Source organism: Cherax quadricarinatus, chromosome 14 (genome assembly GCF_038502225.1).
Source record: "Cherax quadricarinatus isolate ZL_2023a chromosome 14, ASM3850222v1, whole genome shotgun sequence".
NCBI lineage: Eukaryota > Metazoa > Arthropoda > Malacostraca > Decapoda > Parastacidae > Cherax > Cherax quadricarinatus.
The window spans coordinates 46470558-46497120 of record NC_091305.1 but is presented as its reverse complement, the minus strand read 5'-3'; the positions used below and the strand labels follow the sequence as shown (position 1 = coordinate 46497120).

Below are 26563 nucleotides of genomic sequence, written 5' to 3'. Positions count from 1 at the left end.
TCTTCAAAAAAGTAACGTAGCCTAGTGTGCAAAGATCCGGGCCAGGAGAGTACCGGTGAACCAAGAACAATAACAATAGTTTGTTAACATGACCCCCCCCCTCTTTTTCAAAGTACGACACGCTAGTAAACACACACTCACACAAACACAAGTGTACACAGTAAATATTATATAGTATATATTAGTGTATATTAACCCCTTCAAGGTCCAAGGCCCAAATCTGAAGTGGTGCCCCAGTGTCCAAGAATTTTCAAAAAAAATTTGTTATTTTTTCTTATGAAATGGTAGAGAATCTTTTCGTGAAGGTAATAAAACAAAAAGTACGAAATTTGATGGAAAATTGACGAAATTATGCTCTCGCGAATTTTGATGTGTCAGTGATATTTACGAATCGGCGATTTTGCCGACTTTGACTCCTATTTTAGGCCAATTACATTATTCCAGTCAACCAAATTCTTAGCTATTTCACTAGTATTACTTCTATTCTATCGATTGAGCACAAGAAATCGCCAAGTCAACTGTTTCAACTACAAATTAAAGTGATCGGAAATTGTTAATTTGGCCAATTTAACACAAAGTTCAAAATATTCCAATTTCAAAATAGGGTCCAGAATAAACAATGTAGGTATTCCTGGAACTAAACTAACATTTCCTCTGTTCATTAGTTACGTTTTGAGGCTTTACAAATAAATTCCATTTTGATTTTTTATTCACATAATGAATTTTTATTCACACCAAAAAATAGAAGATTTACTGTTATGCAATACTGTAATAATTGTATAAATATCATCACCATATTTGTGAATGCATATTAAACCCACCAGCTGGCGTGTATTAGACGTGTGAGGTCGTTTGTTTACTCTTGAATATCAGCAAAAATTTAACATTTCTGCTACTTTGAGCTCAGTTTCAAGCCATTTCCAGTGCTAAAACCAATCAAAATCATCTCTATTTCTGTAATATGTCTTCCATTCTATCAAATGAGACCAAGAAATCGCAAATACAACTATAAAAAACATACGACAAAACACTGCAAAGTCACTGTTTTAATCGAAAAATCATGATTTCAGTTTTTTCTCTCATTATACACAGTGTGCTGCAGGATCTGTTTTATGTGGTGCACACATACCACATAGATGTATTCTCACATATCTAGGCCCAAATGCACCACTCACAGTTTATCATAGTGAGCTGAGCTCATGACATAGATCTACAGTTTGGACCATGAATGTAAAGCCGTAGATCTACAGGACGGACCCTGAAAGGGTTAATAAGGAATTGATTGTGAAAATTTTTTTATAATCTTCAAAAGAGTAGCACGCACACGCGCACGCACATACACACCCATACACACACACATACACATACACACACACACACACACATACACATACACATACACACACACATACATACACACACATACACATACACACATACATGCACACACATACACACACACACATTCATACATACATATACATACACACACACACACACACACACACACACACACACACACACACACACACACACACACACACACACACACACACACACACACACGTGAAGCAGTATCGCTAAATAGTGCTCCCAGGATTTAGCGTTCTAGTGGCTGTCCTAAGATATTATTAGCGGTCATCGTACGTGAGTGAATCAGTGAACATACCTACAAGAGTGTAATAGCTTTCAAGAGTGCGAATAATGTGATAGGATCAAGAATTTTACAATTTAAATTTGAATGAAATTTGAGTGAGGGAGGGTAGCACTCAGCTGATCAGGCTACTGGCCGCAGTGTTGACACAAAATATCCAAACAGTTAATTGGGTTAACGGTGTGATCTGAAATATTAACAAATACATATGTTGGTTGATTATAGCAGCAGTGTAGTGATAAGGTCATAAAAGAGTGATTAAGTAAATACTGAAAGTAAGAAAAAATAGTCAATCCCCAGCTGTTGGTGTTGTGAATGTAGCTAACATCATCAGACTTGTTATGACCATAATACTGTACTAAAGAAAAAAGAGGGAATACCAAGTCTTAAAAGAAAAAGAAAATAAAAACTTGAATGCATGATAAAGTTCCTGAAGGAGTTACAAAATTGAAGGAGTTGATAGACGACCAGCAGGAACCTCCATTGTTGTGCAGACGACATCACTTGCCTATTTGTGGTTAATTTTGGTTAGTGTCTAAAGTCTCAAGTGTCTCGCCCTGCTGGTTGTATGCTATACCATCTCTCTCTCCCTATTTCAGTATCAGGAGATAGATAGTGGTTAGTAAATTATCTAAATATCGCCAGGTAAACTCCAGAAGAGTTGTGTAGCCTAGTGAACCCCCCCCCCCCCCGTTTTTCTGAGGGACAAGCTAGTAAACAAGTACGCACATACAAACACACGTGTGCACCCATAATTATTGTTATAATAAACATTAGTATATAATAATAAGGAATTGAGTGAGAAAAAATAATCCTATAATCTTCAAAAAGTAAAGTAGCCTAGTGTGCGGAGATCTGGGCCGGGAGAGTACCGGTGAACCAACAACAATAACAAATAGTGTTAACGTAACCCCCCCCCCTCTTTTTCAAAGAACGACAAGCTAGTAAACACACACACACACAAACACAAGTGTACGCAATTAATATTATATAGTATATATTAGTGCATATAATAAGGAATTGATTGTGAAATTTTTTTTTATAATCTTCAAAAGAGTAGCGTAGCCTAGTGTGCGACGCACACCCACACACACCCACACACACCCACACACACCCACACACCCACACCCACCCACACACCCACACACACCCACACACACCCACACACACCCACCCACACACCCAACCACACACCCAACCACACACCCACCCACACACCCACCCACACACACACCCACACACCCAACCACACACCCACCCACCCACCCACCCACACACCCACCCACCCACACACCCACCCACACACCCACCCAAACACCCACACACCCACCCACACCCACCCACCCACACACCCCCACACACACCCACACACACCCAAACACACCCAAACACACACACACCCACACACCCACACACCCACCCACACCCACCCACCCACACACCCCCACACACACCCACACACACCCACACACACACACACACACACACACCCACACACACCCACACACACCCACACACACCCACCCACACACCCACCCACACACCCACCCCTCCCCACACACACACGCAACACACACACAACACACAACACACACACACACATATTGCCAGACACACATACACTCCCCCCCTCCCCCACCGACATCTCACTCCTTCACCTGATCCCTCCCCTCCCTCTTTCACCCTCCCCCTCCCCACCTCTCCCTCACCCACTTACCCACTTGCTTCACTCTCCTTCCCACTCCCCCTCCCCACTACTCTCCTATATAGCCACAGTTCCTCCTCTACCTCCCCCCCCACAATCTGACATATACAATACTAACCTAACATACAGAATTACATAGGTTTCCCACTCTGAGGCAATCAGGATAAAACAAAAATGGGTTGCCAGAGAGCAACAAGAAAACCCAAGGGACAGGAGGAGGAAACTGCAAAGGAAGATTGGGCAGCAGAGCTCACAAAAAGGGAACAAGAATGGGAAAAGAAACTAGAAGAACTTAGCATGAGAATGGAAGAGAGGATAGACATGGAAAGCAGGAAGTGGGAGGTGAAAGTCAAAGCAGCAGAGGCCAGGATACAGAGTTTAGAAGAGGAACTGGAAAATCTGAAACAGCCTAAAGAACTAAAGAACATTATGGGATTGACAACAGAGACCGCTACCTCAGCCACAAATAAGGGGACTGTAGGGAAAGGAGGAGCAAAACTGCATGTAGAAGCTCTATCAGTGGAGACTGTAGTAAATGAAAGAGCTAAGCTATATGTGGAGGCCCTAAAAGACCACAACAGAGCCCAGGGAAAGCCGAGATGGGAAAATGACAGGCCCCTGAGCCCATGTACAGTAGCTAGTGAAGCTGAAGAAAGGAAAGCTGCAATGGAGGAAATCAAATTGAATGAGGGGATACACAGGGATATGCAGTGGGAGAATGAAAGGGTGAGGTCAGTCTTTGTGTATGGGCTACAGGAAGTTGAAGGGGAAACATATGAAGCAAGAAAACAAGGGGAAAAAAAAGCAATTGAAAGCATCATGAAAGTAATCGGAGAAGACGACATGACCCAGCTGGAAAATTTTCGGAGAATAGGGGGGTTTGTAAAAAAAAAAAACCGGCCAGTGAAAGTGACCTTCAAGGCAGAATCGACTCGGAACAGGATACTGCAGGAAAAAGCACGATTAAGGGACATGCCGGGATACAGGAAGGTGTATCTCGACCGCGACAGAACACAAGACGAAAGGCGGAAACTGAGAGAGATGGTACAAAGGCGAAAGGAGGAAAGAGAGGGGATGGAGAAGACAGACAGGAGATCCCAGACACAGGAAGATCAAATACAACCTCCCTCACAGCTTCCTATAGAAGCCTCCCAACCAGGTCAACCCCAGTGCAGCCAAACACTCTAAACCACAACACCCATGCCATATCCAATGCCCCCACCCACTACATTACAAACTCCACCCCCACAGCAACCACCCATAGTTCCTTATCAGGTCTCCCACTTCCCCAACCCCAATACACCTCCCAGACCACAGTCTTAGAAAAGAAGTTGAAGGTATGGTATACAAATGCAGATGGAATAACAAATAAGTATGAGGAGTGGCACGAAAGAATCAAGGAGACATCCCCAGACATAATAGCACTCACAGAAACAAAACTCACCAGAATAATAACAGATTCAATCTTTCCACCCGGATATCAAATCTTCAGGAAAGACAGAGGGAGGAGAGGGGGAGGAGTTGCACTGCTCATTAAAAGCCAGTGGGGTTTTGAGAAAATGGAAGGAATGGATGGCATGGGTGAAAGGGACTACTTAGTAGGAACAATCCAGTCTGAGGGACATAAGGTGATAATTGCAGTAATGTACAACCCACCACAGAACTGCAGGAGACCAAGAGAAGAATACGATGAGAGCAACAGAGCCATGGTCGACACACTAGCCGAGGTGGCCAGGAGAGCACACGTGGGGGGAGCAAAGTTACTAGTTATGGGTGATTTCAATCACAAGGAGATTGACTGGGAAAACCTGGAGCCCCATGGGGGTTCCAAAACATGGAGAGCCAAGATGATGGATGTAGTACTGGAAAACCTCATGCATCAACATGTTAGAGACACTACCAGAGAGAGAGGAGAAGATGAACCAGCAAGACTGGACCTTGTATTCACCTTGAGTAGTTCAGACATCGAGGATATCTTGTATGAAAGGCCCCTGGGAGCTAGTGATCATGTGGTTCTGTGCTTCGACTACATAGTTGAGCTCCAAGTGGAGAGAGTAGCAGGAATAGGATGGGAAAAACCAGACTACAAAAGGGGGAACTACTCAGGCATGAGGAACTTCCTTCAAAACATTCAGTGGGAGAGGGAACTGACAGGAAAACCAGTACAAGAAATGATGGACTATGTGGCAACAAAATGCAAGGAGGCAGAGGAGAGGTTTGTTCCCAAGGGAAACAGAAATAATGGGAAGAACAGAACGAGTCCTTGGTTCACCCAAAGGTGTAGGGAGGCAAAAACTAGGTGTACTAGAGAATGGAAAAGGTACAGAAGACAGAGAACTCAGGAAAATAAAGAGATTAGCCGAAGAGCCAGAAATGAATATGCACAGATAAGAAGGGAGGCTCAGCGACAATATGAAAATGACATAGCATCGAAAGTCAAGACTGACCCGAAGCTGTTGTACAGCCACATCAGGAGGAAAACAACGTCAAGGACCAGGTAATCAGACTGAGGAAGGGTGATGGGGAATTCACAAGCAACGACCGAGAGGTATGTCAGGAGCTCAACACGAGATTTAAAGAAGTATTTACAGTGGAAACCAGTAGGACTCCAGGAAATCAGAACAGGGGGGTACACCAGCAAGTGCTGGATGAGGTACATATAACCAAGGAGGAAGTGAAGAAGCTGCTATGCGAACTTGACACCTCAAAGGCGGTGGGACCAGACAACATCTCTCCGTGGGTCCTTAAAGAGGGAGCAGAGATATTGTGTGTGCCATTAACAAAGATCTTCAACACATCATTTGAAACTGGGCAACTCCCTGAGGTATGGAAGATGGCAAATGTAGTCCCAATTTTTAAAAAGGGAGACAGACATGAGGCACTAAACTACAGACCTGTATCACTAACGTGTATAGTATGCAAGGTCATGGAGAAGATCATCAGGAGGAGAGTGGTGGAGCACCTGGAAAGAAACAAGTGTATAATTGACAACCAGCATGGTTTCAGGGAAGGAAAATCCTGTGTCACAAATCTACTAGAGTTTTATGACAAGGTGACAGAAGTAAGACAAGAGAGAGAGGGGTGGATCGACTGCATTTTTTTGGACTGCAAAAAGGCCTTCGACACAGTTCCTCACAAGAGGTTACTGAAAAAGATAGAAGATCAGGCACACATAACAGGAAAGGCACTGCAATGGATCAGAGAATACCTGACAGGGAGGCAACAACGAGTCATGGTACGTGACGAGGTGTCAGAGTGGGCGCTTGTGACAAGCGGGGTTCCACAGGGGTCAGTCCTAGGACCTGTGCTGTTCTTGGTATATGTGAACGACATAACGGAAGGGATAGACTCAGAAGTGTCCTTGTTTGCAGATGATGTGAAGTTAATGAGAAGAATCAAATCGGATGAGGATCAGGCAGGACTACAAAGAGACCTGGACAGGCTGCAAGCCTGGTCCAGCAACTGGCTCCTTGAGTTTAACCCTGCCAAATGCAAAGTCATGAAGATTGGGGAAGGGCAAAGAAGACCGCAGACACAATATACTTTAGATGGCCAAAGACTGCAAACCTCACTCAAGGAAAAAGATCTGGGGGTGAGTATAACACCGAGCATATCTCCTGAGGCGCACATAAATCAGATAACTGCTGCAGCATACGGGCGCCTGGCAAACCTACGGATAGCGTTCCGATACCTCAGTAAGGAGTCGTTCAAGACCCTGTATACCATTTACGTCAGGCCCATACTGGAGTATGCAGCACCAGTTTGGAATCCACACCTAGTCAAGCACGTCAAGAAATTAGAGAAAGTGCAAAGGTTTGCAACAAGACTAGTCCCAGAGCTACGGGGATTGTCCTACGAAGAAAGGTTGAGGGAAATCGGCCTGACGACACTGGAGGCCAGGAGGGTCAGGGGAGACATGATAACGACATATAAAATACTGCGCAGAATAGACAAGGTGGACAAAGACAGGATGTTCCAGAGATGGGACACAGACACAAGAGATCACAATTGGAAGTTGAAGACTCAGATGAATCGAAGGGATGTTAGGAAGTATTTCTTCAGTCATAGAGTAGTCAAGTCATGGAATAGTCTAGAAAGTGAAGTAGTGGAGGCGGGAACCATACATAGTTTTAAGGCGAGGTATGATAAAGCTCATGTAGCAGGGAGAGAGAGGACCTAGTAGCAATCAGTGAAGAGGCGGGGCCAGGAGCTATGACTCGACCCCTGCAACCACAAATAGGTGAGTACACACACACACACACACACACAAACCTAACCTAACACATTAGCTCATAAATCCCCCCACCACACACACATTTTTATAAGCTGAAGCAGCTAGAACATCCCAATAGGATAAAAACAAAGTGGGCTCTCAAAAGGGAGGACGTAAAGGCAAGGGAACTGATGATGGCTGGTCGGAAAAGGAAGAATGGGTAGAACGGCTCAAGAACAAAATGGAACAACAATGGGAGAAAAGGTTAAACGAGCTTTGCAATAACATGTTAGAGCAAATATCTGCAGAGGGCAAGAAGTGGGAATCACGAGCTGTAGTAGCTGAGGCAAAGATACAGAGATTGGAGGAAGAAATGGATGTGCTGAAGCAGGATCTAAAGATGAGGTCTGAAAGGAGCAAGATGACTGAAATGGGAACATCAGCAGGCAGCGAGGGGACTGAAGGAGGGGATGGATCTAAGCAGTCTTTTGCAGCAGTAATATCATTCCATCATGGTGTCTGGGAGATGATTAGGGAAACAGCAAAGGAGATGCTTAAATCAGATCCAGAGATACAGAGGGAAAAGAAATGGGAAGAGGAGGAGAGGTCAATAATTATTCATGGGCTTCAGGAGGCTGAAGGGTAGACCTATGATGAAAGAAAGCATTGGAAGAAAACAGAGATTAAGAACATCATTGCAATAACAGGAGAGGGGGACATTTCTCAGGTAGAAAATTTTCACAGACTTTGGGGGTATTCGAGGGAAAAAAATTGACCAATCAGATTGACATTCAAGACAGATGTGGTAAGGAACAGGATACTACAACATAAACCACTGTTAAAGGGCTTTCCAGATTATCAAAAAGTGTTCCTAAATCGAGACAGAACACGAAAGGAAAGGGAACAACTGAAAATGAGAGCCAGACAGAACCAGTGGAAGGAAAGAGAGACAGGACAGGCAACGAAAGACAGGAAAACTCAGCCTTTGGGGGAACATCAAACACAAATGCTTACAGAAACCTCTCATCCCCTGTCACCACATATCAACCAAACACAGTAAACAGAAACGAACCTCACTCCATAGCCACAACCCCCCAAGCACTAATTCCACAATCACAGCAGCCTCCCATAATATTGTGCCCTGCCTCCCACCCTCCCAGCCTGTACCTTCCTCTTCCATCTCCCAAAATATAGTAATGGAAAGGAAGCTAAAGGTATGGTACACCAATGCAGATGGAATAACAAATAAGAGTGAAGAGTGGCAAGAACGCATCATTGATGCATCACCTGACATCATAGCACTAACAGAGACAAAACTTACAGGGATGATAACAGATGCAATTTTTCCACTTGGATATCAGATTATGAGGAAAGACAGAGAGAACAGAGGAAGGGGAGGAGTAGCATTGCTCATAAAAAACAGTGGAGTTTTGAGGAGATGGGAGGAATGGAAAGAAGGGAAACAAACAGCTTCATTGTAGGAACACTTCAGACTGGTGGTCCAAAGGCAATGATAGCAGTGATGTATAACCCACCACTTAACAACAGGAGAACAAGAGAAGAGTATGATGTGCGCAATAGGGCAACGGTGGATACACTAGCTGAAGTGGCCAGGAGGGCTCATATGGGTAGGACAAAATTGCTTATAATGGGGGATTTCAATCATAAAGAGATTGACTGGGAAAACCTAGAGCCACATGGGGGACCAGAAACATGGAGGGCTAAGATGTTGGAGACTGTATTGGAGAACTTCATGCATCAACATGTTAGGAATACAACCAGAGAGAGAGAGGAGAGGATGTTGCAGCAAGGCTGGATCTCATATTCACCTTGAATAGTTCAGACATAAGGGATATCACTCACGAAAGACCCCTTGGCACTAGTGATCATGATGTCCTGAGTTTTGAATATCTTGTCGAGTTAAAAGTGGAGAATGCAGCAGCACGAGAACAAAGAGAGAAACCAAACTTTAAAAAAGGGGACTACATAGGAATGAGAAGTTTCCTGCATGAAGTGCAGTGGGAAAGAGAACTAGATGGAAAGACAGTAAATGAAATGATGGAAATAGTAACCACTAAGTGCAGGGAGGCAGAGGAAAGGTTCATACCAAAGGGCAACAGAAAAAAATGGTAAGACCAGAGTGAGCCCATGGTTTAATTGGAGGTGTAAAGTGGCCAAAGCCAAGTGTGCTAGAGCATTTAAAAGGTATAGAAGGCAAAGGACTCAAGAAAACAAGGAGCTGAGCAGAAGAACCAGAAATGAATATGCAAGGATAAGGAGAGAGGCCCAGAGGCAATACGAGAACGACATAGCATCAAAAGCCAAATCTGAACCAAAGTTGTTATACAGTCACATTAGGAGAAAAACAACAGTCAAGGACCAGGTAATCAGGCTGAGGAAAGAAGGAGGGGAGCTCACGAAGAGTGACCAAGAAGTATGTGATGAACTAAACAAAAGATTTAAAGAAGTATTCACAATAGAGTCAGGAATGCTTCCAGCAAACTGTGGAGGTAGGGTGCACCAGCAGGCGCTGGACACAATATACATAACCAAGGTAGAGGTGAAGAAACTGCTAGACGAACTCGATACCTCAAAGGCGGTGGGCCCAGATAACATATCTCCATGGATACTGAGAGAGGGAGCAGAGTAACTGTGTGTGCCATTAGCAGCAATCTTCAGTAAATCTATCGAAACAGGGCAGTTGCCTGAGGCATGGAAGACAGCACATGTAGTTCCAATTTTTAAGAAAGGGGACAGACAGGCAGCATTAAACTACAGACCAGTGTCACTGACTTGTATAGTATGTAAAGTCATGGAAAAGATTATCAGGAGAAAAGTAGTGGAACACATTGAAAAGGTTGGGCTCATACATGACAGTCAGCACGGCTTCAGAGATGGGAAATCCTGTGTCACAAATTTACTTGAGTTCTACGATAAGGTAACAGAAGTAAGACAGAAGAGAGAGGGATGGGTAGATTGCATCTTTTTAGGTTGCAAGAAGGCTTTTGACACAGTACCACACAAGAGACTGGTGCAAAAATTAGAGGAGCAGGCAGGAATAAAGGGGAAAGTACTGCAATGGATCAGGGAATACCTGACAGGAAGGAAACAACGTGTGTTGGTACGTGCTGAAGTGTCGGAGTGGGGCTCCACAAGGTTCAGTCCTAGGCCCGGTGCTGTTTCTTGTATACGTGAATGACATGGTGGAAGGAATAGATTCAGAAGTGTCACTGTTCGCTGATGATGTGAAACTGATGAGGAGAATACAAGTGGGCAAGGATCAGTTAAGATTACAAGGGGATTTGAACAAACTACAAGTATGGTCCAACAAATGGCTCCTGGAGTTTAACCCCAATAAGTGTAAGGTCATGAAGATTAGGGAAGGACACAGAAGACCGCAGATGGAGTACAGGTTAGAAAACCAACAGCTGCAAACGTTAGTTAAAGAAAAGGATCTTGGGGTAAGCATTATAATAAACATGTCCCCTGAGGCACACATCAATCAAATAACTGCTGCAGCATATGGGAGATTGGCAAACCTGAGATTGGTGTTTAGACATCTGAGTAAGGAGTCATTCACGACATTGTACACAGTGTACATAAAGCCTATACTGGAATATGCAGCGCCAGTACGGAACCCTCACTTAGTCAAACACGTCACGAAATTGGAGAAACTGCAAAAATTTGCAACACAATTAGTCCCGGAACTGAGGGGTGTCTTATGAGAGGTTAACCCCTTCAGGGTCCAAGGCCAAAATCTGAAGTGGTGCTCCAGTGTCCAAGAAATTTTGAAAAAAAAAAAAAATATATTTTTCTTACAGAATTAAAGAGCATATTTTTGTGAAGGTAATAAGACAAAAAAAATGATGTGGTGGCGGCAACATCGACAAATTCCACATACGCGCATTACATTATTTTGCGGTTTTTACATTTTTTCTTTTCTTTTCCAATTTTTTTCTATTCCTACTAACATTTGGGGCCTGAGAGACCAATACTGTATATAATGTATATATATAAATTCACTCTATTGAACACAATAACCGCACTAAAGTTATTATCATATTATTGTTTACCACTCTTGTTTATTACAGTGGACCCCCGGTTAACGATATTTTTTCACTCCAGAAGTATGTTCAGGTGCCAGTACTGACCGAATTTGTTCCCATAAGAAATATTGTGAAGTAGATTAGTCCATTTCAGACCCCCAAACATACATGTACAAACGCACTTACATAAATACACTTACATAATTGGTCGCATTCGGAGGTAATCGTTATGCGGGGGTCCACTGTACAATAAACATGCACAAATCTTGTATAATACTAATGTTCTATCATATATTTACATATTTACAATCACTGGACATGGTTTTAGAACTGCTGGAGCTTGTGGAACTCCTTGAAACAAGGCACCATGCACACAGGCACCTTACATTCCTCACACATAAACCGAGTGTCTTTGCATCTTTGTTGCCGTCGTTTTGTTTGTGCACAGACGATGCATCTCTTCTGAGCAAATTTGTTCTGAGTTGAAGGAAGTTGTATTATGAAATGATCACCTTCCCTCCTCAAACGCTTGGGTATATCCTGAGGAATTCGAGGACCTTGTTGTATAGCAGGTGTTCTTACCTGGTACTTCATTATGAGTTGTCTGACAACAGACAAACAAAATTCACCATACGGTGGTCTGTTGCCAGTCTTTATTTGGTACATATTATATGCATTGAGCATTGAAATGTCCATGAGATGGAAGAAAAGTTTCATGTACCACTTGTAACTCTTACGAACACAGTCAACAAAACCAATCTGCATGTCACATTTGTCAACCAAGCGCATGTTTTGTGTATAATCAATCACTGTCACTGGTTTTCGAATACGTTCATTAGTCACTCGATCAACTTTGCCACTGTCTTGCATTTCATTACGGTGAATGGTTGTCAACAATGTGACATCTCGTTTGTCATGCCACCGTAATGCCATGATGTCATTGGCAGTAAACACCTGCACGTTATCACCACAAGCACCTGCGTTGAGCCTGGGCATATGTTTACAATTAGAATGCACTGTGCCACACACATCTGTCTTGTTCACTCGCATGAAATCACTGAGTAATGGGCTTGTGTACCAGTTATCGGTATATAATGTATGCCCCTTACCAAGATAAGGTGCCATCATGTTTCTCACTACGTCACCTGAGATACCCAATAACATCTTGGTATCTTTCAATGTTTTACTACCCGTGTATACAACAATATCCAACACCAGGCCACTGTCACAATCACAGAGTACAAACAGTTTTATACCAAAGCATTTCCTCTTGCTCGGTATGTACTGCTTGAATGACAGTCTACCTTTGAACAAAATCAAAGACTCATCAATTACAAGATTCTTGAATGGATAAAAGTATATGCTGAACTTTTGTTTGAGATACATGAAAACATTTCTAATCTTGTATAACCTGTCACTTCTGTCAGGCCTGGTTTTGTCAGAAAGTGCAACATACGTAAGAGTAAGATAAACCTGTTCACTGGTATGATTTCACTGAAGACCGGGGTAGAAATTAGCCGATCTGTGGACCAGTATGCTTTTATATTATGCTTATACACATGAGGCATAAGCATCATTGTTGCAAAAAGCAAATACATTTCTGCAACAGTCGTCTCTTTCCACCTGTGTAGTCTTGACTGTGGTGATAAGATCGTATTTGCCATGGTGTACTCAAAATGCTTATTACTTTCCCTGACAATAGTTTCCATCAATGGCTGGTCAAAGAATAATTCAAAGAATTCCAGTTCATTGGCCGTGGTTCCAAGGGGACAAGTAGGTAGAATTCCACTTTGAGAGTCATCAAAGTGGTGAGGCTTGGGAACAAAATTGGGATTTTGCTGCCAATCCCACATATGGTTTGCTGGTGGATACTGGACATCATAGGCTGGTTGTGCGGGTGGTTGTGGTTGTGGTGGGCTGGTGGCTGACGCTCCGCTTTGTCTTTGAACTGACGAGTCAGCAGCGTGGGTCCCAGCATGGGCTGGTGAGTCACGCATGGCGGTGCCACTACCATCACCACTAACACCATCCACTGATGCCTGTGGTCTATCCATGCCAAGTGTAGCCACATCATCCTCACTATCACTACCTAAAACTGGTGTAGGGCCACGGGATGTACTCCTGGATGTACTCCGTCCCCTGAGCACAGCATAGAGTACACTACCCGAGCGCATGCGGCGGCGAACATACCGACGCTTCACTGGTGAATATGATTCCTCACTATCACTACTCGAATGATCATCAAGAGCAATAAAATCACAATCCACGTCACTATCATCATCATTACTGAAGTCAGAGGCCTGGCCACGTGAAAATATTAGTTTTCCCTTGCATTGAGGAACAACCGACCGTGAGTCACGAGTGCCCACACCAGAGGTAGAAGGTTGAGGATCGTCAGGGTTTTCTGCACTATTATCGATATCCTGGTCATTCTTTTCGGTCACTAACTGATCAAAGCCGTAGAATTCGTCTTCATTTCCACTTCCATCACTGTCAGAACTATCAGACAGGAAGAGGAGAGTCCCAATTTTCCGGGGAGTGAGAGCTGACTTGCAACGAGGCATGGTGAACAAGGGTAACTGAGCCGGCGTTCCCACAATGCTATGCGGGCGCCTAGATTTTTTGTTTATGGCGCACACCCACCACGCAGACCAGTTCTCTCACATGTAGGCCTATGAGCGTTTTCGCGCTAAATTTGACGGCGCTAGAATTTTGGCGTAGATCTATGGTTTGGACACTCAACGTGAAGCCGTATATCTACGGGACGGACCCTGAAAGGGTTAAGGGAACTCAACCTGATGACACTAGAGGATAGGAGGGATAGAGGGGACATGATAACAATGTATAAAATACTAAGAGGCATTGACAAGGTGGACAAGGATTGAATGTTTCAGAGATGGGATACAGAAACAAGGGGTCACAATTGGAAACTGAAAACCCAGATGAGTCATAGGGATGTTAGGAAGTATTTCTTAAGTCTTAGGGTTGTCAGGAACTGGAATAATCTGGAGAGTGAAGTAATGGAAGCAAGTTCCATAAATAGCTTTAAGAAGAGGTATGACAAATATCATGGAGCAGGGAGAGAGTGAATTAGTATCGACCAGCGAAGAGGCGGGGCCAGGAGCTATGACTCGACCTCTGCAACCACATATAGGTGAGTACACACACACACACACACACACACACACTCACACTCTCACACACACACACACACACACACACACACACTCACACACACTCACACACACACATTCACACACACACACACACACACACACACACACACACACACACACACACACACACACACACACACACACACACACACACACACACACAAGAACTCTCAAGAAACGATCAAGAGGTATGTGAGGAGCTCAACACGAGATTTAAGGAAGTATTTACAGTAGAGACAGGAAGGACTCTGGGGGGACAGACCAGATGGGGACACCAGCAAGGAATACACCAACAAGTGTTGGACGACATACATACAGATGAGGAGGAGGTGAAGAAACTGCTAAGGGACATCGATACCTCAAAGGCAATGGGACCGGACAACATCTCCCCGTGGGTCCTTGGAGAGGGAGCAGATATGTTGTGCGTGCCACTTACCACAATCTTCAACACGTCCCTGGAAACTGGGCAACTGCCTGAGGTATGGAAGACGGCAAATGTAGTTCCCATTTTTAAAAAAGGAGACAGAAAAGAGGCACTAAACTATAGACCTGTGTCATTGACGTGTATAGTATGCAAAATTATGGAGAAGATTATCAGGAGGAGAGTGGTGGAGCACCTGGAACGGAACAAGAGTATAAATGTCAACCAGCACGGATTCACGGAAGGCAAATCCTGCGTCACAAACCTTCTGGAGTTTTATGATAAAATAACAGAAGTAAGACACGAGAGAGAGGGGTGGGTTGATTGCATCTTCTTGGACTGCAAGAAGGCCTTTGACACAGTTCCTCACAAGAGATTAGTGCAGAGCTAGAGCATCAGGTGCACATAACAGGAAGGGCACTGCAATGGATCAGAGAATACCTGACAGGGAGGCAACAACGAGTCATGGTACGTAATGATGTATCACAGTGGGCACCTGTGACGAGCGGGGTCCCACAGGGGTCGGTCCTAGGACCAGTGCTATTTTTGGTATATGTGAACGACATGATGGAAGGGTTAGACTCAGAAGTGTCCCTGTTTGCAGATGATGTGAAGTTAATGAGGAGAATTAAATCTGATGAGGACCAGGCAGGACTTCAAAGAGACCTGGACAGACTGGACACCTGGTCCAGCAAATGGCTTCTCGAATTTAATCCTGCCAAATGCAAAGTCATGAAGATAGGGGAAGGGCACAGAAGACCACAGACAGAGTATAGGCTAGGCGGCCAAAGACTGCAAACCTCACTCAAGGAGAAAGATCTTGGGGTGAGTATAACACCGAGCACGTCTCCGGAAGCACACATCAATCAGATAACTGCTGCAGCATATGGGCGCCTGGCAAACCTGAGAACAGCATTCCGATACCTTAGTAAGGAATCATTCAAGACACTGTACACCGTGTATGTCAGGCCCATACTGGAGTATGCAGCACCTGTTTGGAACCCGCACTTGATAAAGCACGTCAAGAAACTAGATAAAGTACAAAGGTTTGCCACAAGGTTAGTTCCAGAGCTAAGGGGAATGTCCTATGAAGAAAGACTAAGGGAAATCGGCCTGACGACACTGGAGGACAGGAGGGTCAGGGGAGACATGATAACAACATATAAAATACTGCGTGGAATAGACAAGGTGGACAAAGCCAGGATGTTCCAGGGAGGGGACACAGAAACAAGAGGCCACAATTGGAAGTTGAAGACACAAATGAGTCAGAGAGATAGTAGGAAGTATTTCTTCAGTCATAGAGTTGTAAGGCAGTGGAATAGCCTAGAAAATGACGTAGTGGAGGCAGGAACCATACACAGTTTTAAGACGAGGTTTGATAAAGCTCATGGAGCGGGGAGAGAGAGGGCCTAGTAGCAACCGGTGAAGAGGCGGGGCCAGGAGCTAGGACTCGACCCCTGCAACCACAAATAGGTGAGTACAAATAGGTGAGTACACACACACACACACACACACACACACAAATCAAAGTTGTACCCAATATCTAGTACATAACAAAATATAACCAAAAATGCATGGTCATGGTTTAGAGCATCCCAAGAATTGCAGCAGACCTAGTAAGAACCCACAAAACAGACTGGGGGGTGTAAGAGGGACCTTACCTGTAGGATTGGCTTTCCTGTTTTCAGAGTCTAGGTCTCCGAGATAGCATATGAGAATGCCTCTACAATTTAGTGATTCTTAATGTGAGGTTTAAATTAGATAGGGCTTGTTTATACCTTGCAAATGCCCTTTCTGTTTTGCTTCAAATCATCAGTGTTGATATTTAACTGCATTACAAACTTATGCCACATTGCACTATTTTAATCACATGCACTGAGGTACAGAGAATTGGGGGTTATGCAATATGAGGATACCTTTCTCAGATCATACAGCAACTGAAGTACATCTAGTTTACCTTATAATTGTCAGTTATTTTTTCCCTAAGATTAGAATCTTGCATTTGTCCACATTGAACTGCATCTACCACTTCTTAGACCACAACATTAACCTCTCCAGGTTATCTTGTAGCTTTCTAGTGTCCTCAACAGAAATTATCTGACAGCCTATTTTAGTGTCACTGGCAAGCTTATTTATGTCACTATTTATCCCATTGTGTATGTCATTTACATAGACTGAACAAGGGTGCCAATACAGACTGTTGCACACTTGTAATAGGTCCCATTCTTATTTCTCCCCATTTATGCACTCTCTTTGCTGCTTATCTGTCAGCCTGAACTCAGTTCAAAAGATAATTTTTCCTGCTACTTTCTTCGTGAGTCTCCTGTGCAGAATTCTATCAAAGGCCTTACTAAATACTATACATATCATCTTTATCTTGGGCTACTAAATACCTTAGTGAAAAAAAGGTTAGTAAATTCACAAAACCATGATATGGTTCACTGATCAAACTGTATCTTTCAAGTGATTGAACTGCATCTGCAATTACTGATTCCATCAAGTTTCTCAGAACTAAGATTAGGCTGATTGTCTATAATTTGAAGATAAGGACCTATTTCAGCCTTGTAAATGGGTATTACATTTGCCATATTCCACTAACCCAATATACCCATTTGTAATGATGTGATAAAGACACCAGGTAATGGATAGCCAAGTTCCTCTTGAGAACCCTTGAAAACAGCATGCCAGGGGTAGGTGACTTGTTTAGTTTCACTCTATCTTAGTTGTCACAGGACTATGTCACTAGTGACTTCAATCTAGCATTATTCTTTTCCTGGCCTGTATAATTATTTACTTTAGGATTTCATTTGTATCCTCTTGTGTACTGAGAGGAAATACTTGTTAGAAATGGTACACATTTCTCTGTAACTAACAGTAAACTGACCAGAATTGTTCCATAAGGTGTTCCCTCTCCACTGTTGATTCACTTATAAATGATTCTCTTTTCACTCAAGAGATAATTTAATCTATTGCTCATCCATTTAGGGTTATTTATATTTGATCTAATTTATCTTTTAGGAATAAATGCAGCATGAGCAATTTGAACAACACTTTGGAAAAAGTCATATTGACAGCCACTGCTGTTGTTTTTCTGGACACACTCCTGATAATTCCAAGTCAGCATACTCCAGTCTACACTACCCATGTAATCCCTTTAATCCCTTAGGCCCATATACTCTGGAGCACAAAACTTGGGGACCTTGACTTTGATATCATTATTATAATTCCATGAGATATTGAAACTGTCTCCAAACTCCTCATTTATTAGAGATTCCTTGTCTGTCAGAACCAAGTCAAGCAGGCTGTTTCCTCTAGAATCCTAGATGGTTCTGATACAAACTGTTTTAAAAAAGTAGTCCTGGATTATTTCTAGGAAACTGCTAGACTCTAGATTTCCTACCAAATTGCTACAATTAATTTAGTTAAGGTTAGAATCTCCAATTAAAACTGTATTTTGGAATCTTAGATGCCTTTGCAATTTCATCCGATAAAAGTTTACTATGGTCACCATTTAGGTTTGGAGGGTCTGTAGATCACACCTTAGATTAGCTTTTCATACCCTTCAAGAAACTGCAGCCAGAATCTGTGTTTGTCCCTTCTGCTTATACAGTAGTACTTCGGTACTCAAACAGCTCCCAACTTGAACAATTCAGTATTGGAATGCATTGTTTGGTAAAAAAAAAGATGCTCAACAGTCGACTGTTTGCACGGAACTTGACCAAACAATGTATGTCAGTCTCCCTGCAGCTCTCGCTCACTGCAAAACTCTGCTGAACTTCGCTGTAAACTATTTCATGTTTCTTTGCATTTTTTGGTGTTTTTTAAATTATTTGTATAAAATAAGTCACCATGAGGTCTAAGATGATTAGTGATAACAGCCAGCCAAAAAGAAAATTGGTTAGAGTCACAATAGAGATGAAAAATTATTATTAATTATTCCTTATTTGAACAAATTGGCACTCAAACAGCCTTCTGGAACGAATTAAGTTTTGAGTACCAAGGTTCCACTGCATATTGTTTCTGATGCAAAAAATTTAATTTTTCAATAACATACATAGCAATTCTACGCCCTTTCCTGTTGACTACATCAGTGTCGAAAAATTTATACCTCTGTATGTGACATCCAGAAGGTATGTTCCAATTCTTCAGATGAAACCAATTAATCTTAGTTCATCTATTACATTTCTTGCCCTCTGGTTATTTGTATGGTTGATGCCTTGCTTCTGTCTTCTGTCTCACTTTGATTGTAGACCAATTTCCTTGTTTTTACTAGTAATTATATTATGAGGTATCTAGCTTTCTGAAAGTTTTTCTAACATATCTTAGTGATTCTTATTCTCTTCATCCCTAGCACTGCAACCCCTTTGTTTCCCAAAAATTCCCATACCTCTGTGTCTACATCACTCACACCTGCTCCACCGAAACATCCTTCATTACTAACACCTGCTCACACTGAAACACCCTACATTACTCACACCTGCTCCACTGAAACACCCTTCATTACTAGCACCTGCTCACACTGAAACACCCTACATTACTCACACCTGCTCCACTGAAACACCCTTCATTACTCACACCTGCTCCACTGAAACACCTATCATTACTAACACCTGCTCTACTGAAACACCTATCATTACTAACACCTGCTCCACTGAAACACCTATCATTACTAACACCTGCTCCACTGAAACACCCTTCATTACCAACACCTGCTCCACTGAAACACCCTTCATTACTAACACCTGCTCCACTGAAACACCCTTCATTACTAACACCTGCTCCACTGAAACACCTATCATTACTAACACCTGCTCCACTGAAACACCCTTCATTACCAACACCTGCTCCACTGAAACACCTATCATTACTAACACCTGCTCCACTGAAACACCCTTCATTACTAACACCTGCTACACTGAAACACCCTTCATTACTAACACCTGTTCCACTGAAACACCCTTCATTACTAACACCTGCTCCACTAAAACACCCTTCATTACCAATACCTGCTCCACTGAAACACCCTTCATTACTAACACCTGCTCCACTGAAACACCCTTCATTACTAACACCTTCTCCACTGAAACACCCTTCATTACTAACACCTACTCCACTGAACCACACTTCATTACTAACACCTGCTCCACTGAAATGCCCTTCATTACTAACACCTGCTCCACTGAAACACCCTTCATTACTAACACCTACTACAATGAAACACCCTTCATTACTAACACCTGCTCACACTGAAACACCCTTCATTACTAACACCTGCTCCACTGAAACACCCTTCATTACTAACACCTGCTCCACTGAAACACCCTTCATTACTAACACCTGCTCCACTGAAACACCCTTCATTACTAACACCTGCTCCACTGAAACACCCTTCATTACTAACACCTACTCCAATGAAACACCCTTCATTACTAACACCTGATCACACTGAAACACCCTTCATTACTAACACCTGCTCCACTGAAACACCCTTCATTACTAACACCTTCTCCACTGAAACACCCTTCATTACTAACACCTGCTCCACTGAAACACACTTCATTACTAACACCTGCTCCACTGAAACACCCTTCATTACTAACACCTGCTCCACTGAAACACCCTTCATTACTAACACCTGCTCCACTGAAACACCCTTCATTACCCACACCTGCTCCACTGAAACACCCCACATTACTAACACCTGCTCCACTGAAACACCCTACATTACTAACACCTGCTCCACTGAAACACCCTACATAACTAACACCTGCTCCACTGAAACACCCTTCATTACTAACACCTGCTCCACTGAAACACCCTTCATTACCCACACCTGCTCCACTGAAACACCGTACATTACTAACACCTGCTCCACTGAAACACCCTTCATTACCCACACCTGCTCCACTGAAACACCCTACATTACTAACACCTGCTCCACTGAAACACCCTACATTACCCACACCTGCTCCACTGAAACACCCTACATTACTAACACCTGCTCCACTGAAACATCCTTCATTACCCACACCTGCTCCACTGAAACACCCTACATTACTAACACCTGCTCCACTGAAACACCCTACATTACTAACACCTGCTCCACTAAAACACCCTTCATTACTAACACCTGCTCCACTGCAACACCCTTCATTACTAACACCTGCTCCATTGAAACACCCTTCATTACCCACACCTGCTCCACTGAAACACCCCACATTACTAACACCTGCTCCAATGAAACACCCTACATTACTAACACCTGCTCCACTGAAACACCCTTCATTACTAACACCTGCTCCACTGAAACACCCTTCATTACCCACACCTGCTCCACTGAAACACCCTTCATTACTAACACCTGCTCCACTGAAACACCCTTCATTACCCACACCTGCTCCAATGAAACACCCTTCATTACTAACACCTGCTCCACTGCAACACCCTTCATTACTAACACCTGCTCCACTGAAACACCCTTCATTACCCACACCTGCTCCACTGAAACACCCCACATTACTAACACCTGCTCCAATGAAACACCCTACATTACTAACACCTGCTCCACTGATACACCCTTCATTACTAACACCTGCTCCACTGAAACACCCTTCATTACTAACACCTGCTCCAATGAAACACCCTTCATTACCCACACCTTCTCCACTGAAACACCCTTCATTACTAACACCTGCTCCACTGAAACACACTTCATTACTAACACCTGCTCCACTGAAACACCCTTCATTACCCACACCTGCTCCACTGAAACACCCTTCATTACCCACACCTGATCCACTGAAACACCCTTCATTACCCACACCTGCTCCACTGAAACACCCTTCATTACTAACACCTGCTCCACTGAAACACCATTCATTACCCACACCTGCTCCACTGAAACACCCCACATTACTAACACCTGCTCCAATGAAACACCCTACATTACTAACACCTGCTCCACTGAAACACCCTTCATTACTAACACCTGCTCCACTGAAACACCCTTCATTACCCACACCTGCTCCACTGAAACACCCTTCATTACTAACACCTGCTCCACTGAAACACCCTTCATTACCCACACCTGCTCCACTGAAACACCCTTCATTATTAACACCCTGCTCCAATGAAACACCCTACATTACTAACACCTGCTCCACTTCAACACCCTTCATTACTAACACCTGCTCCACTGAAACACCCTTCATTACTAACACCTGCTCCACTGAAACACCCTTCATTACTAACACCTGCTCCAATGAAACACCCTACATTACTAACACCTGCTCCACTGAAACACCCTTCATTACTAACACCTGCTCCACTGAAACACCCTTCATTACTAACACCTGCTCCACTGAAACACCCTACATTACTAACACCTGCTCCACTGAAACACCCTACATTACTAACACCTGCTCCACTGAAACACCCTTCATTACTAACACCTGATCCAATGAAACACCCTACATTACTAACACCTGCTCCACTGAAACACCCTTCATTACTAACACCTGCTCCACTGAAACACCCTTCATTACCCACACCTGCTCCACTGAAACACCCTTCATTACTAACACCTGCTCCACTGAAACACCCTTCATTACCCACACCTGCTCCACTGAAACACCCTTCATTATTAACACCCTGCTCCAATGAAACACCCTACATTACTAACACCTGCTCCACTTCAACGCCCTTCATTACTAACACCTGCTCCACTGAAACACCCTTCATTACTAACACCTGCTCCACTGAAGCAACCTTCATTACCAACACCTGTTCCACTGAAACACCCTTCATTACTAACACCTGCTCCAATGAAACACCCTACATTACTAACACCTGCTCCACTGAAACACCCTTCATTACTAACACCTGCTCCACTGAAACACCCTTCATTACTAACAGCTGCTCCACTGAAACACCCTACATTACTAACACCTGCTCCACTGAAACACCCTACATTACTAACACGTGCTCCACTGAAACACCCTTCATTACTAACACCTGCTCCACTGAAACACCGTCTTGCCTTCTTTTCTGTGTTACATAATGCAGTAGAGAGATTAAAGCACTCCAATGGAAATGAGCCAATCTGATGATGGTAATTTTATTGGGTAATCCTGGGTTACTAATCCTCCAGGTTAATAATATAAATAAAAAAAATTATGTATAAAAAAAAGTACAGTTAGTTCAATGGGTATAAACTGCAAAGCATTTTGGGCAGACTTACACTAGACCTATGATTAATTAACAATAAATAACTATATAAGTATAAAGTTTTCTATTGATTACCTGGAGAGAGTTCCGGGGGTCAACGCCCCCGCGGCCCGGTCTGTGACCAGGCCTCCTGGTGGATCAGAGCCTGATCAACCAGGCTGTTACTGCTGGCTGCACGCAATCCAACGTACGAGCCACAGCCCAGCTGGTCAGGTACCGAATGTCTTCAGTCCATCAATCCTGAAAAAAGTACTTTTTTTTCAAGACTGATGGACTGAAGACAACAATGCCAGGCAGAGGGACTGATTACCTCAAGCCTCTCCTCTTCCTCCACCATTCTTCTCTGTATTGGACTGAAGAAGTCACTAGCTGGCAAAATGTTTCCACAATAAATATTCCCACATGTTGCCCAAGTGTCTCATTCTTCAACTTGGTGGTTTTCTAAACTATGTACATCACAAATAATATTCTTACCTGCCATTCAAGACCACGGAAGATCAAGACAATGATAATATTGACCAGGAGGTAGAAGCCTCCACAGTAGGCCCAGGGTCTCTCCTTCAACCATTCTACAGTGATGCCCAGGCCTGGCGACCAGCTGCCACAGGCCAGTATGAAGTAGCTCAACATACCCAGGCCTAACAGAAAGCTCTGCAGGCTTATATGTCCTTGGCGAATCATCTTCCCCTTCTTTTTGTTGGAGGTTTATAGCGCCACTGAACTTTACCCTGTCATTTGTTAGGGGGTTAGTAAAGGTTACTAAAGCGTACTCATTATTGAACTCTGCTTTATGGGTGTTAGTTTAATATTTTATTACGTACTCTACACCCCATCGCGTGAGGCGGTAGTGAAAATATTACAAAAGCACAAAATTAGTCAAGGGACTGGGCAGCAACGTTTTTATAGCTAAAGCTACAATGGTGATAAACTATTTACATATTTATATCTAATCGGGAATTCCAGAAAAAATATATATTGCCCAAATATGGGCTGGAAACAGAGTTTCCTCCACAAAGAGAAATAGGAACATAAAATTCCCAGGTTAGATCAGGTAGACCTTCGGCCTTATTGGCACAGCTAGGCTCTCGCTCCTTGAGTAAGCACCTCTACACTCTACCAATGCCGGTGCTGAGGTTCTTTAAGAGGCGCTTGAGTTTCCCTGTCTCCCAATATCATGTTTAGTTTTTCCCTGTAATGTACCTTGTTCATAATTACTATCCCATTTGCTTTGTCTGTTTTCGTAAGGCAAAGTCTTGGATCTTTCCTTAATTCATGGAATAACTTAACAAATCTTTGGGGATAATTGTGATGAGGACAATTGTGTTTGAGGACAACTGTCCTCAAAGATTTGTTAAGTTATACCATTAATTAAGGAAAACTCTTAGACTTCACCTTACGAAAGCAGGCAAAGCAAATGCGATAGTAATTATGGACAAGGTAGATTAGAGGGGAAAAATAACACATTATTAAAAGACAGGGGAACTGACGTGTCCCTTAAGCCCAACTGAGGTAGACTTCATATTTATTTATTTATTTATTTATTTATTTGAACATGATACAGTGAAGTACAAAAGAATACAGTAAAATGCAGCATGCCAAAGCCACTTGAATGCATCGCATTACGGGCAGGCTTAAAATTAACTTAAGATTGACTAAGCAATGATATATTCAGTGGTACAAAAATTATTGTAAAACAGATAACAATTTAGTACAAATGAGTATTACAAAGACAGATCATATGGTCATTTACTGTGTTGTTGTGTAATCAGTAGAATGGAGTATTCTGTTAGGTAATGAAGTTAAATAGTAACAAAGTTTGATTGGGTCACAGGTTGACATTTATGAGATACAATAACGTGATACATATATGAGATACAATTTATGAGATACAATTATTCAGTATTTATTTAGCTGTGGGTGAGTAAGTGATTTTTGAGAAGAGACTTGAATTTATGAACAGACAGTGTTTCTTTTATATTCACAGGTAATGATTTCCAGATTTTAGGGCCTTTTATGTTTACCTGGAGTTTACCTGGAGAGAGTTTCGGGGGTCAACGCCCCCGCGGCCCGGTCTGTGACCAGGCCTCCTGGTGGATCAGCGCCTGATCAACCAGGCTGTTGCTGCTGGCTGCACGCAAACCAACGTACGAGCCACAGCCCGGCTGATCAGGAACTGACTTTAGGTGCTTGTCCAGTGCCAGCTTGAAGACTGCCAGGGGTCTGTTGGTAATCCCCCTTATGTGTGCTGGGAGGCAGTTGAACAGTCTCGGGCCCCTGACACTTATTGTATGGTCTCTTAACGTGCTAGTGACACCCCTGCTTTTCATTGGGGGGATGTTGCATCGTCTGCCAAGTCTTTTGCTTTCGTAGTGAGTGATTTTCGTGTGCAAGTTCGGTACTAGTCCCTCTAGGATTTTCCAGGTGTATATAATCATGTATCTCTCCCTCCTGCGTTCCAGGGAATACAGGTTTAGAAACCTCAAGCGCTCCCAGTAATTGAGGTGTTTTATCTCCGTTATGCGCGCCGTGAAAGTTCTCTGTACATTTTCTAGGTCGGCAATTTCACCTGCCTTGAAAGGTGCTGTTAGAGTGCAGCAATATTCCAGCCTAGATAGAACAAGTGACCTGAAGAGTGTCATCATGGGCTTGGCCTCCCTAGTTTTGAAGGTTCTCATTATCCATCCTGTCATTTTTCTAGCAGATGCGATTGATACAATGTTATGGTCCTTGAAGGTGAGATCCTCCGACATAATCACTCCCAGGTCTTTGACGTTGGTGTTTCGCTCTATTTTGTGGCCAGAATTTGTTTTGTACTCTGATGAAGATTTAATTTCCTCATGTTTACCATATCTGAGTAATTGAAATTTCTCATCGTTGAACTTCATATTGTTTTCTGCAGCCCACTGAAAGATTTGGTTGATGTCCGCCTGGAGCCTTGCAGTGTCTGCAATGGAAGACACTGTCATGCAGATTCGGGTGTCATCTGCAAAGGAAGACACGGTGCTGTGGCTGACATCCTTGTCTATGTCGGATATGAGGATGAGGAACAAGATGGGAGCTAGTACTGTGCCTTGTGGAACAGAGCTTTTCACCGTAGCTGCCTCGGACTTTACTCTGTTGAC

General features: G+C 43.2%; 1 protein-coding gene across 1 annotated transcript in view; it reads right to left on the bottom strand.

Moving 5' to 3' along the window:
• The window catches only part of Icmt (isoprenylcysteine carboxylmethyltransferase ste14), a 58798-nt gene extending 34615 nt beyond the window's left edge, over nt 1–24183 (bottom strand). Inside the window, exon 1 of the mRNA XM_070084985.1 lies at nt 23916–24183. Within this exon, the coding sequence (XP_069941086.1) occupies nt 23916–24122 (207 nt within the window). The 5' untranslated portion in view covers nt 24123–24183. The remainder of the gene's footprint in view (nt 1–23915) is intronic.
• Between the last annotated feature and the right edge of the window lie 2380 nt (nt 24184–26563).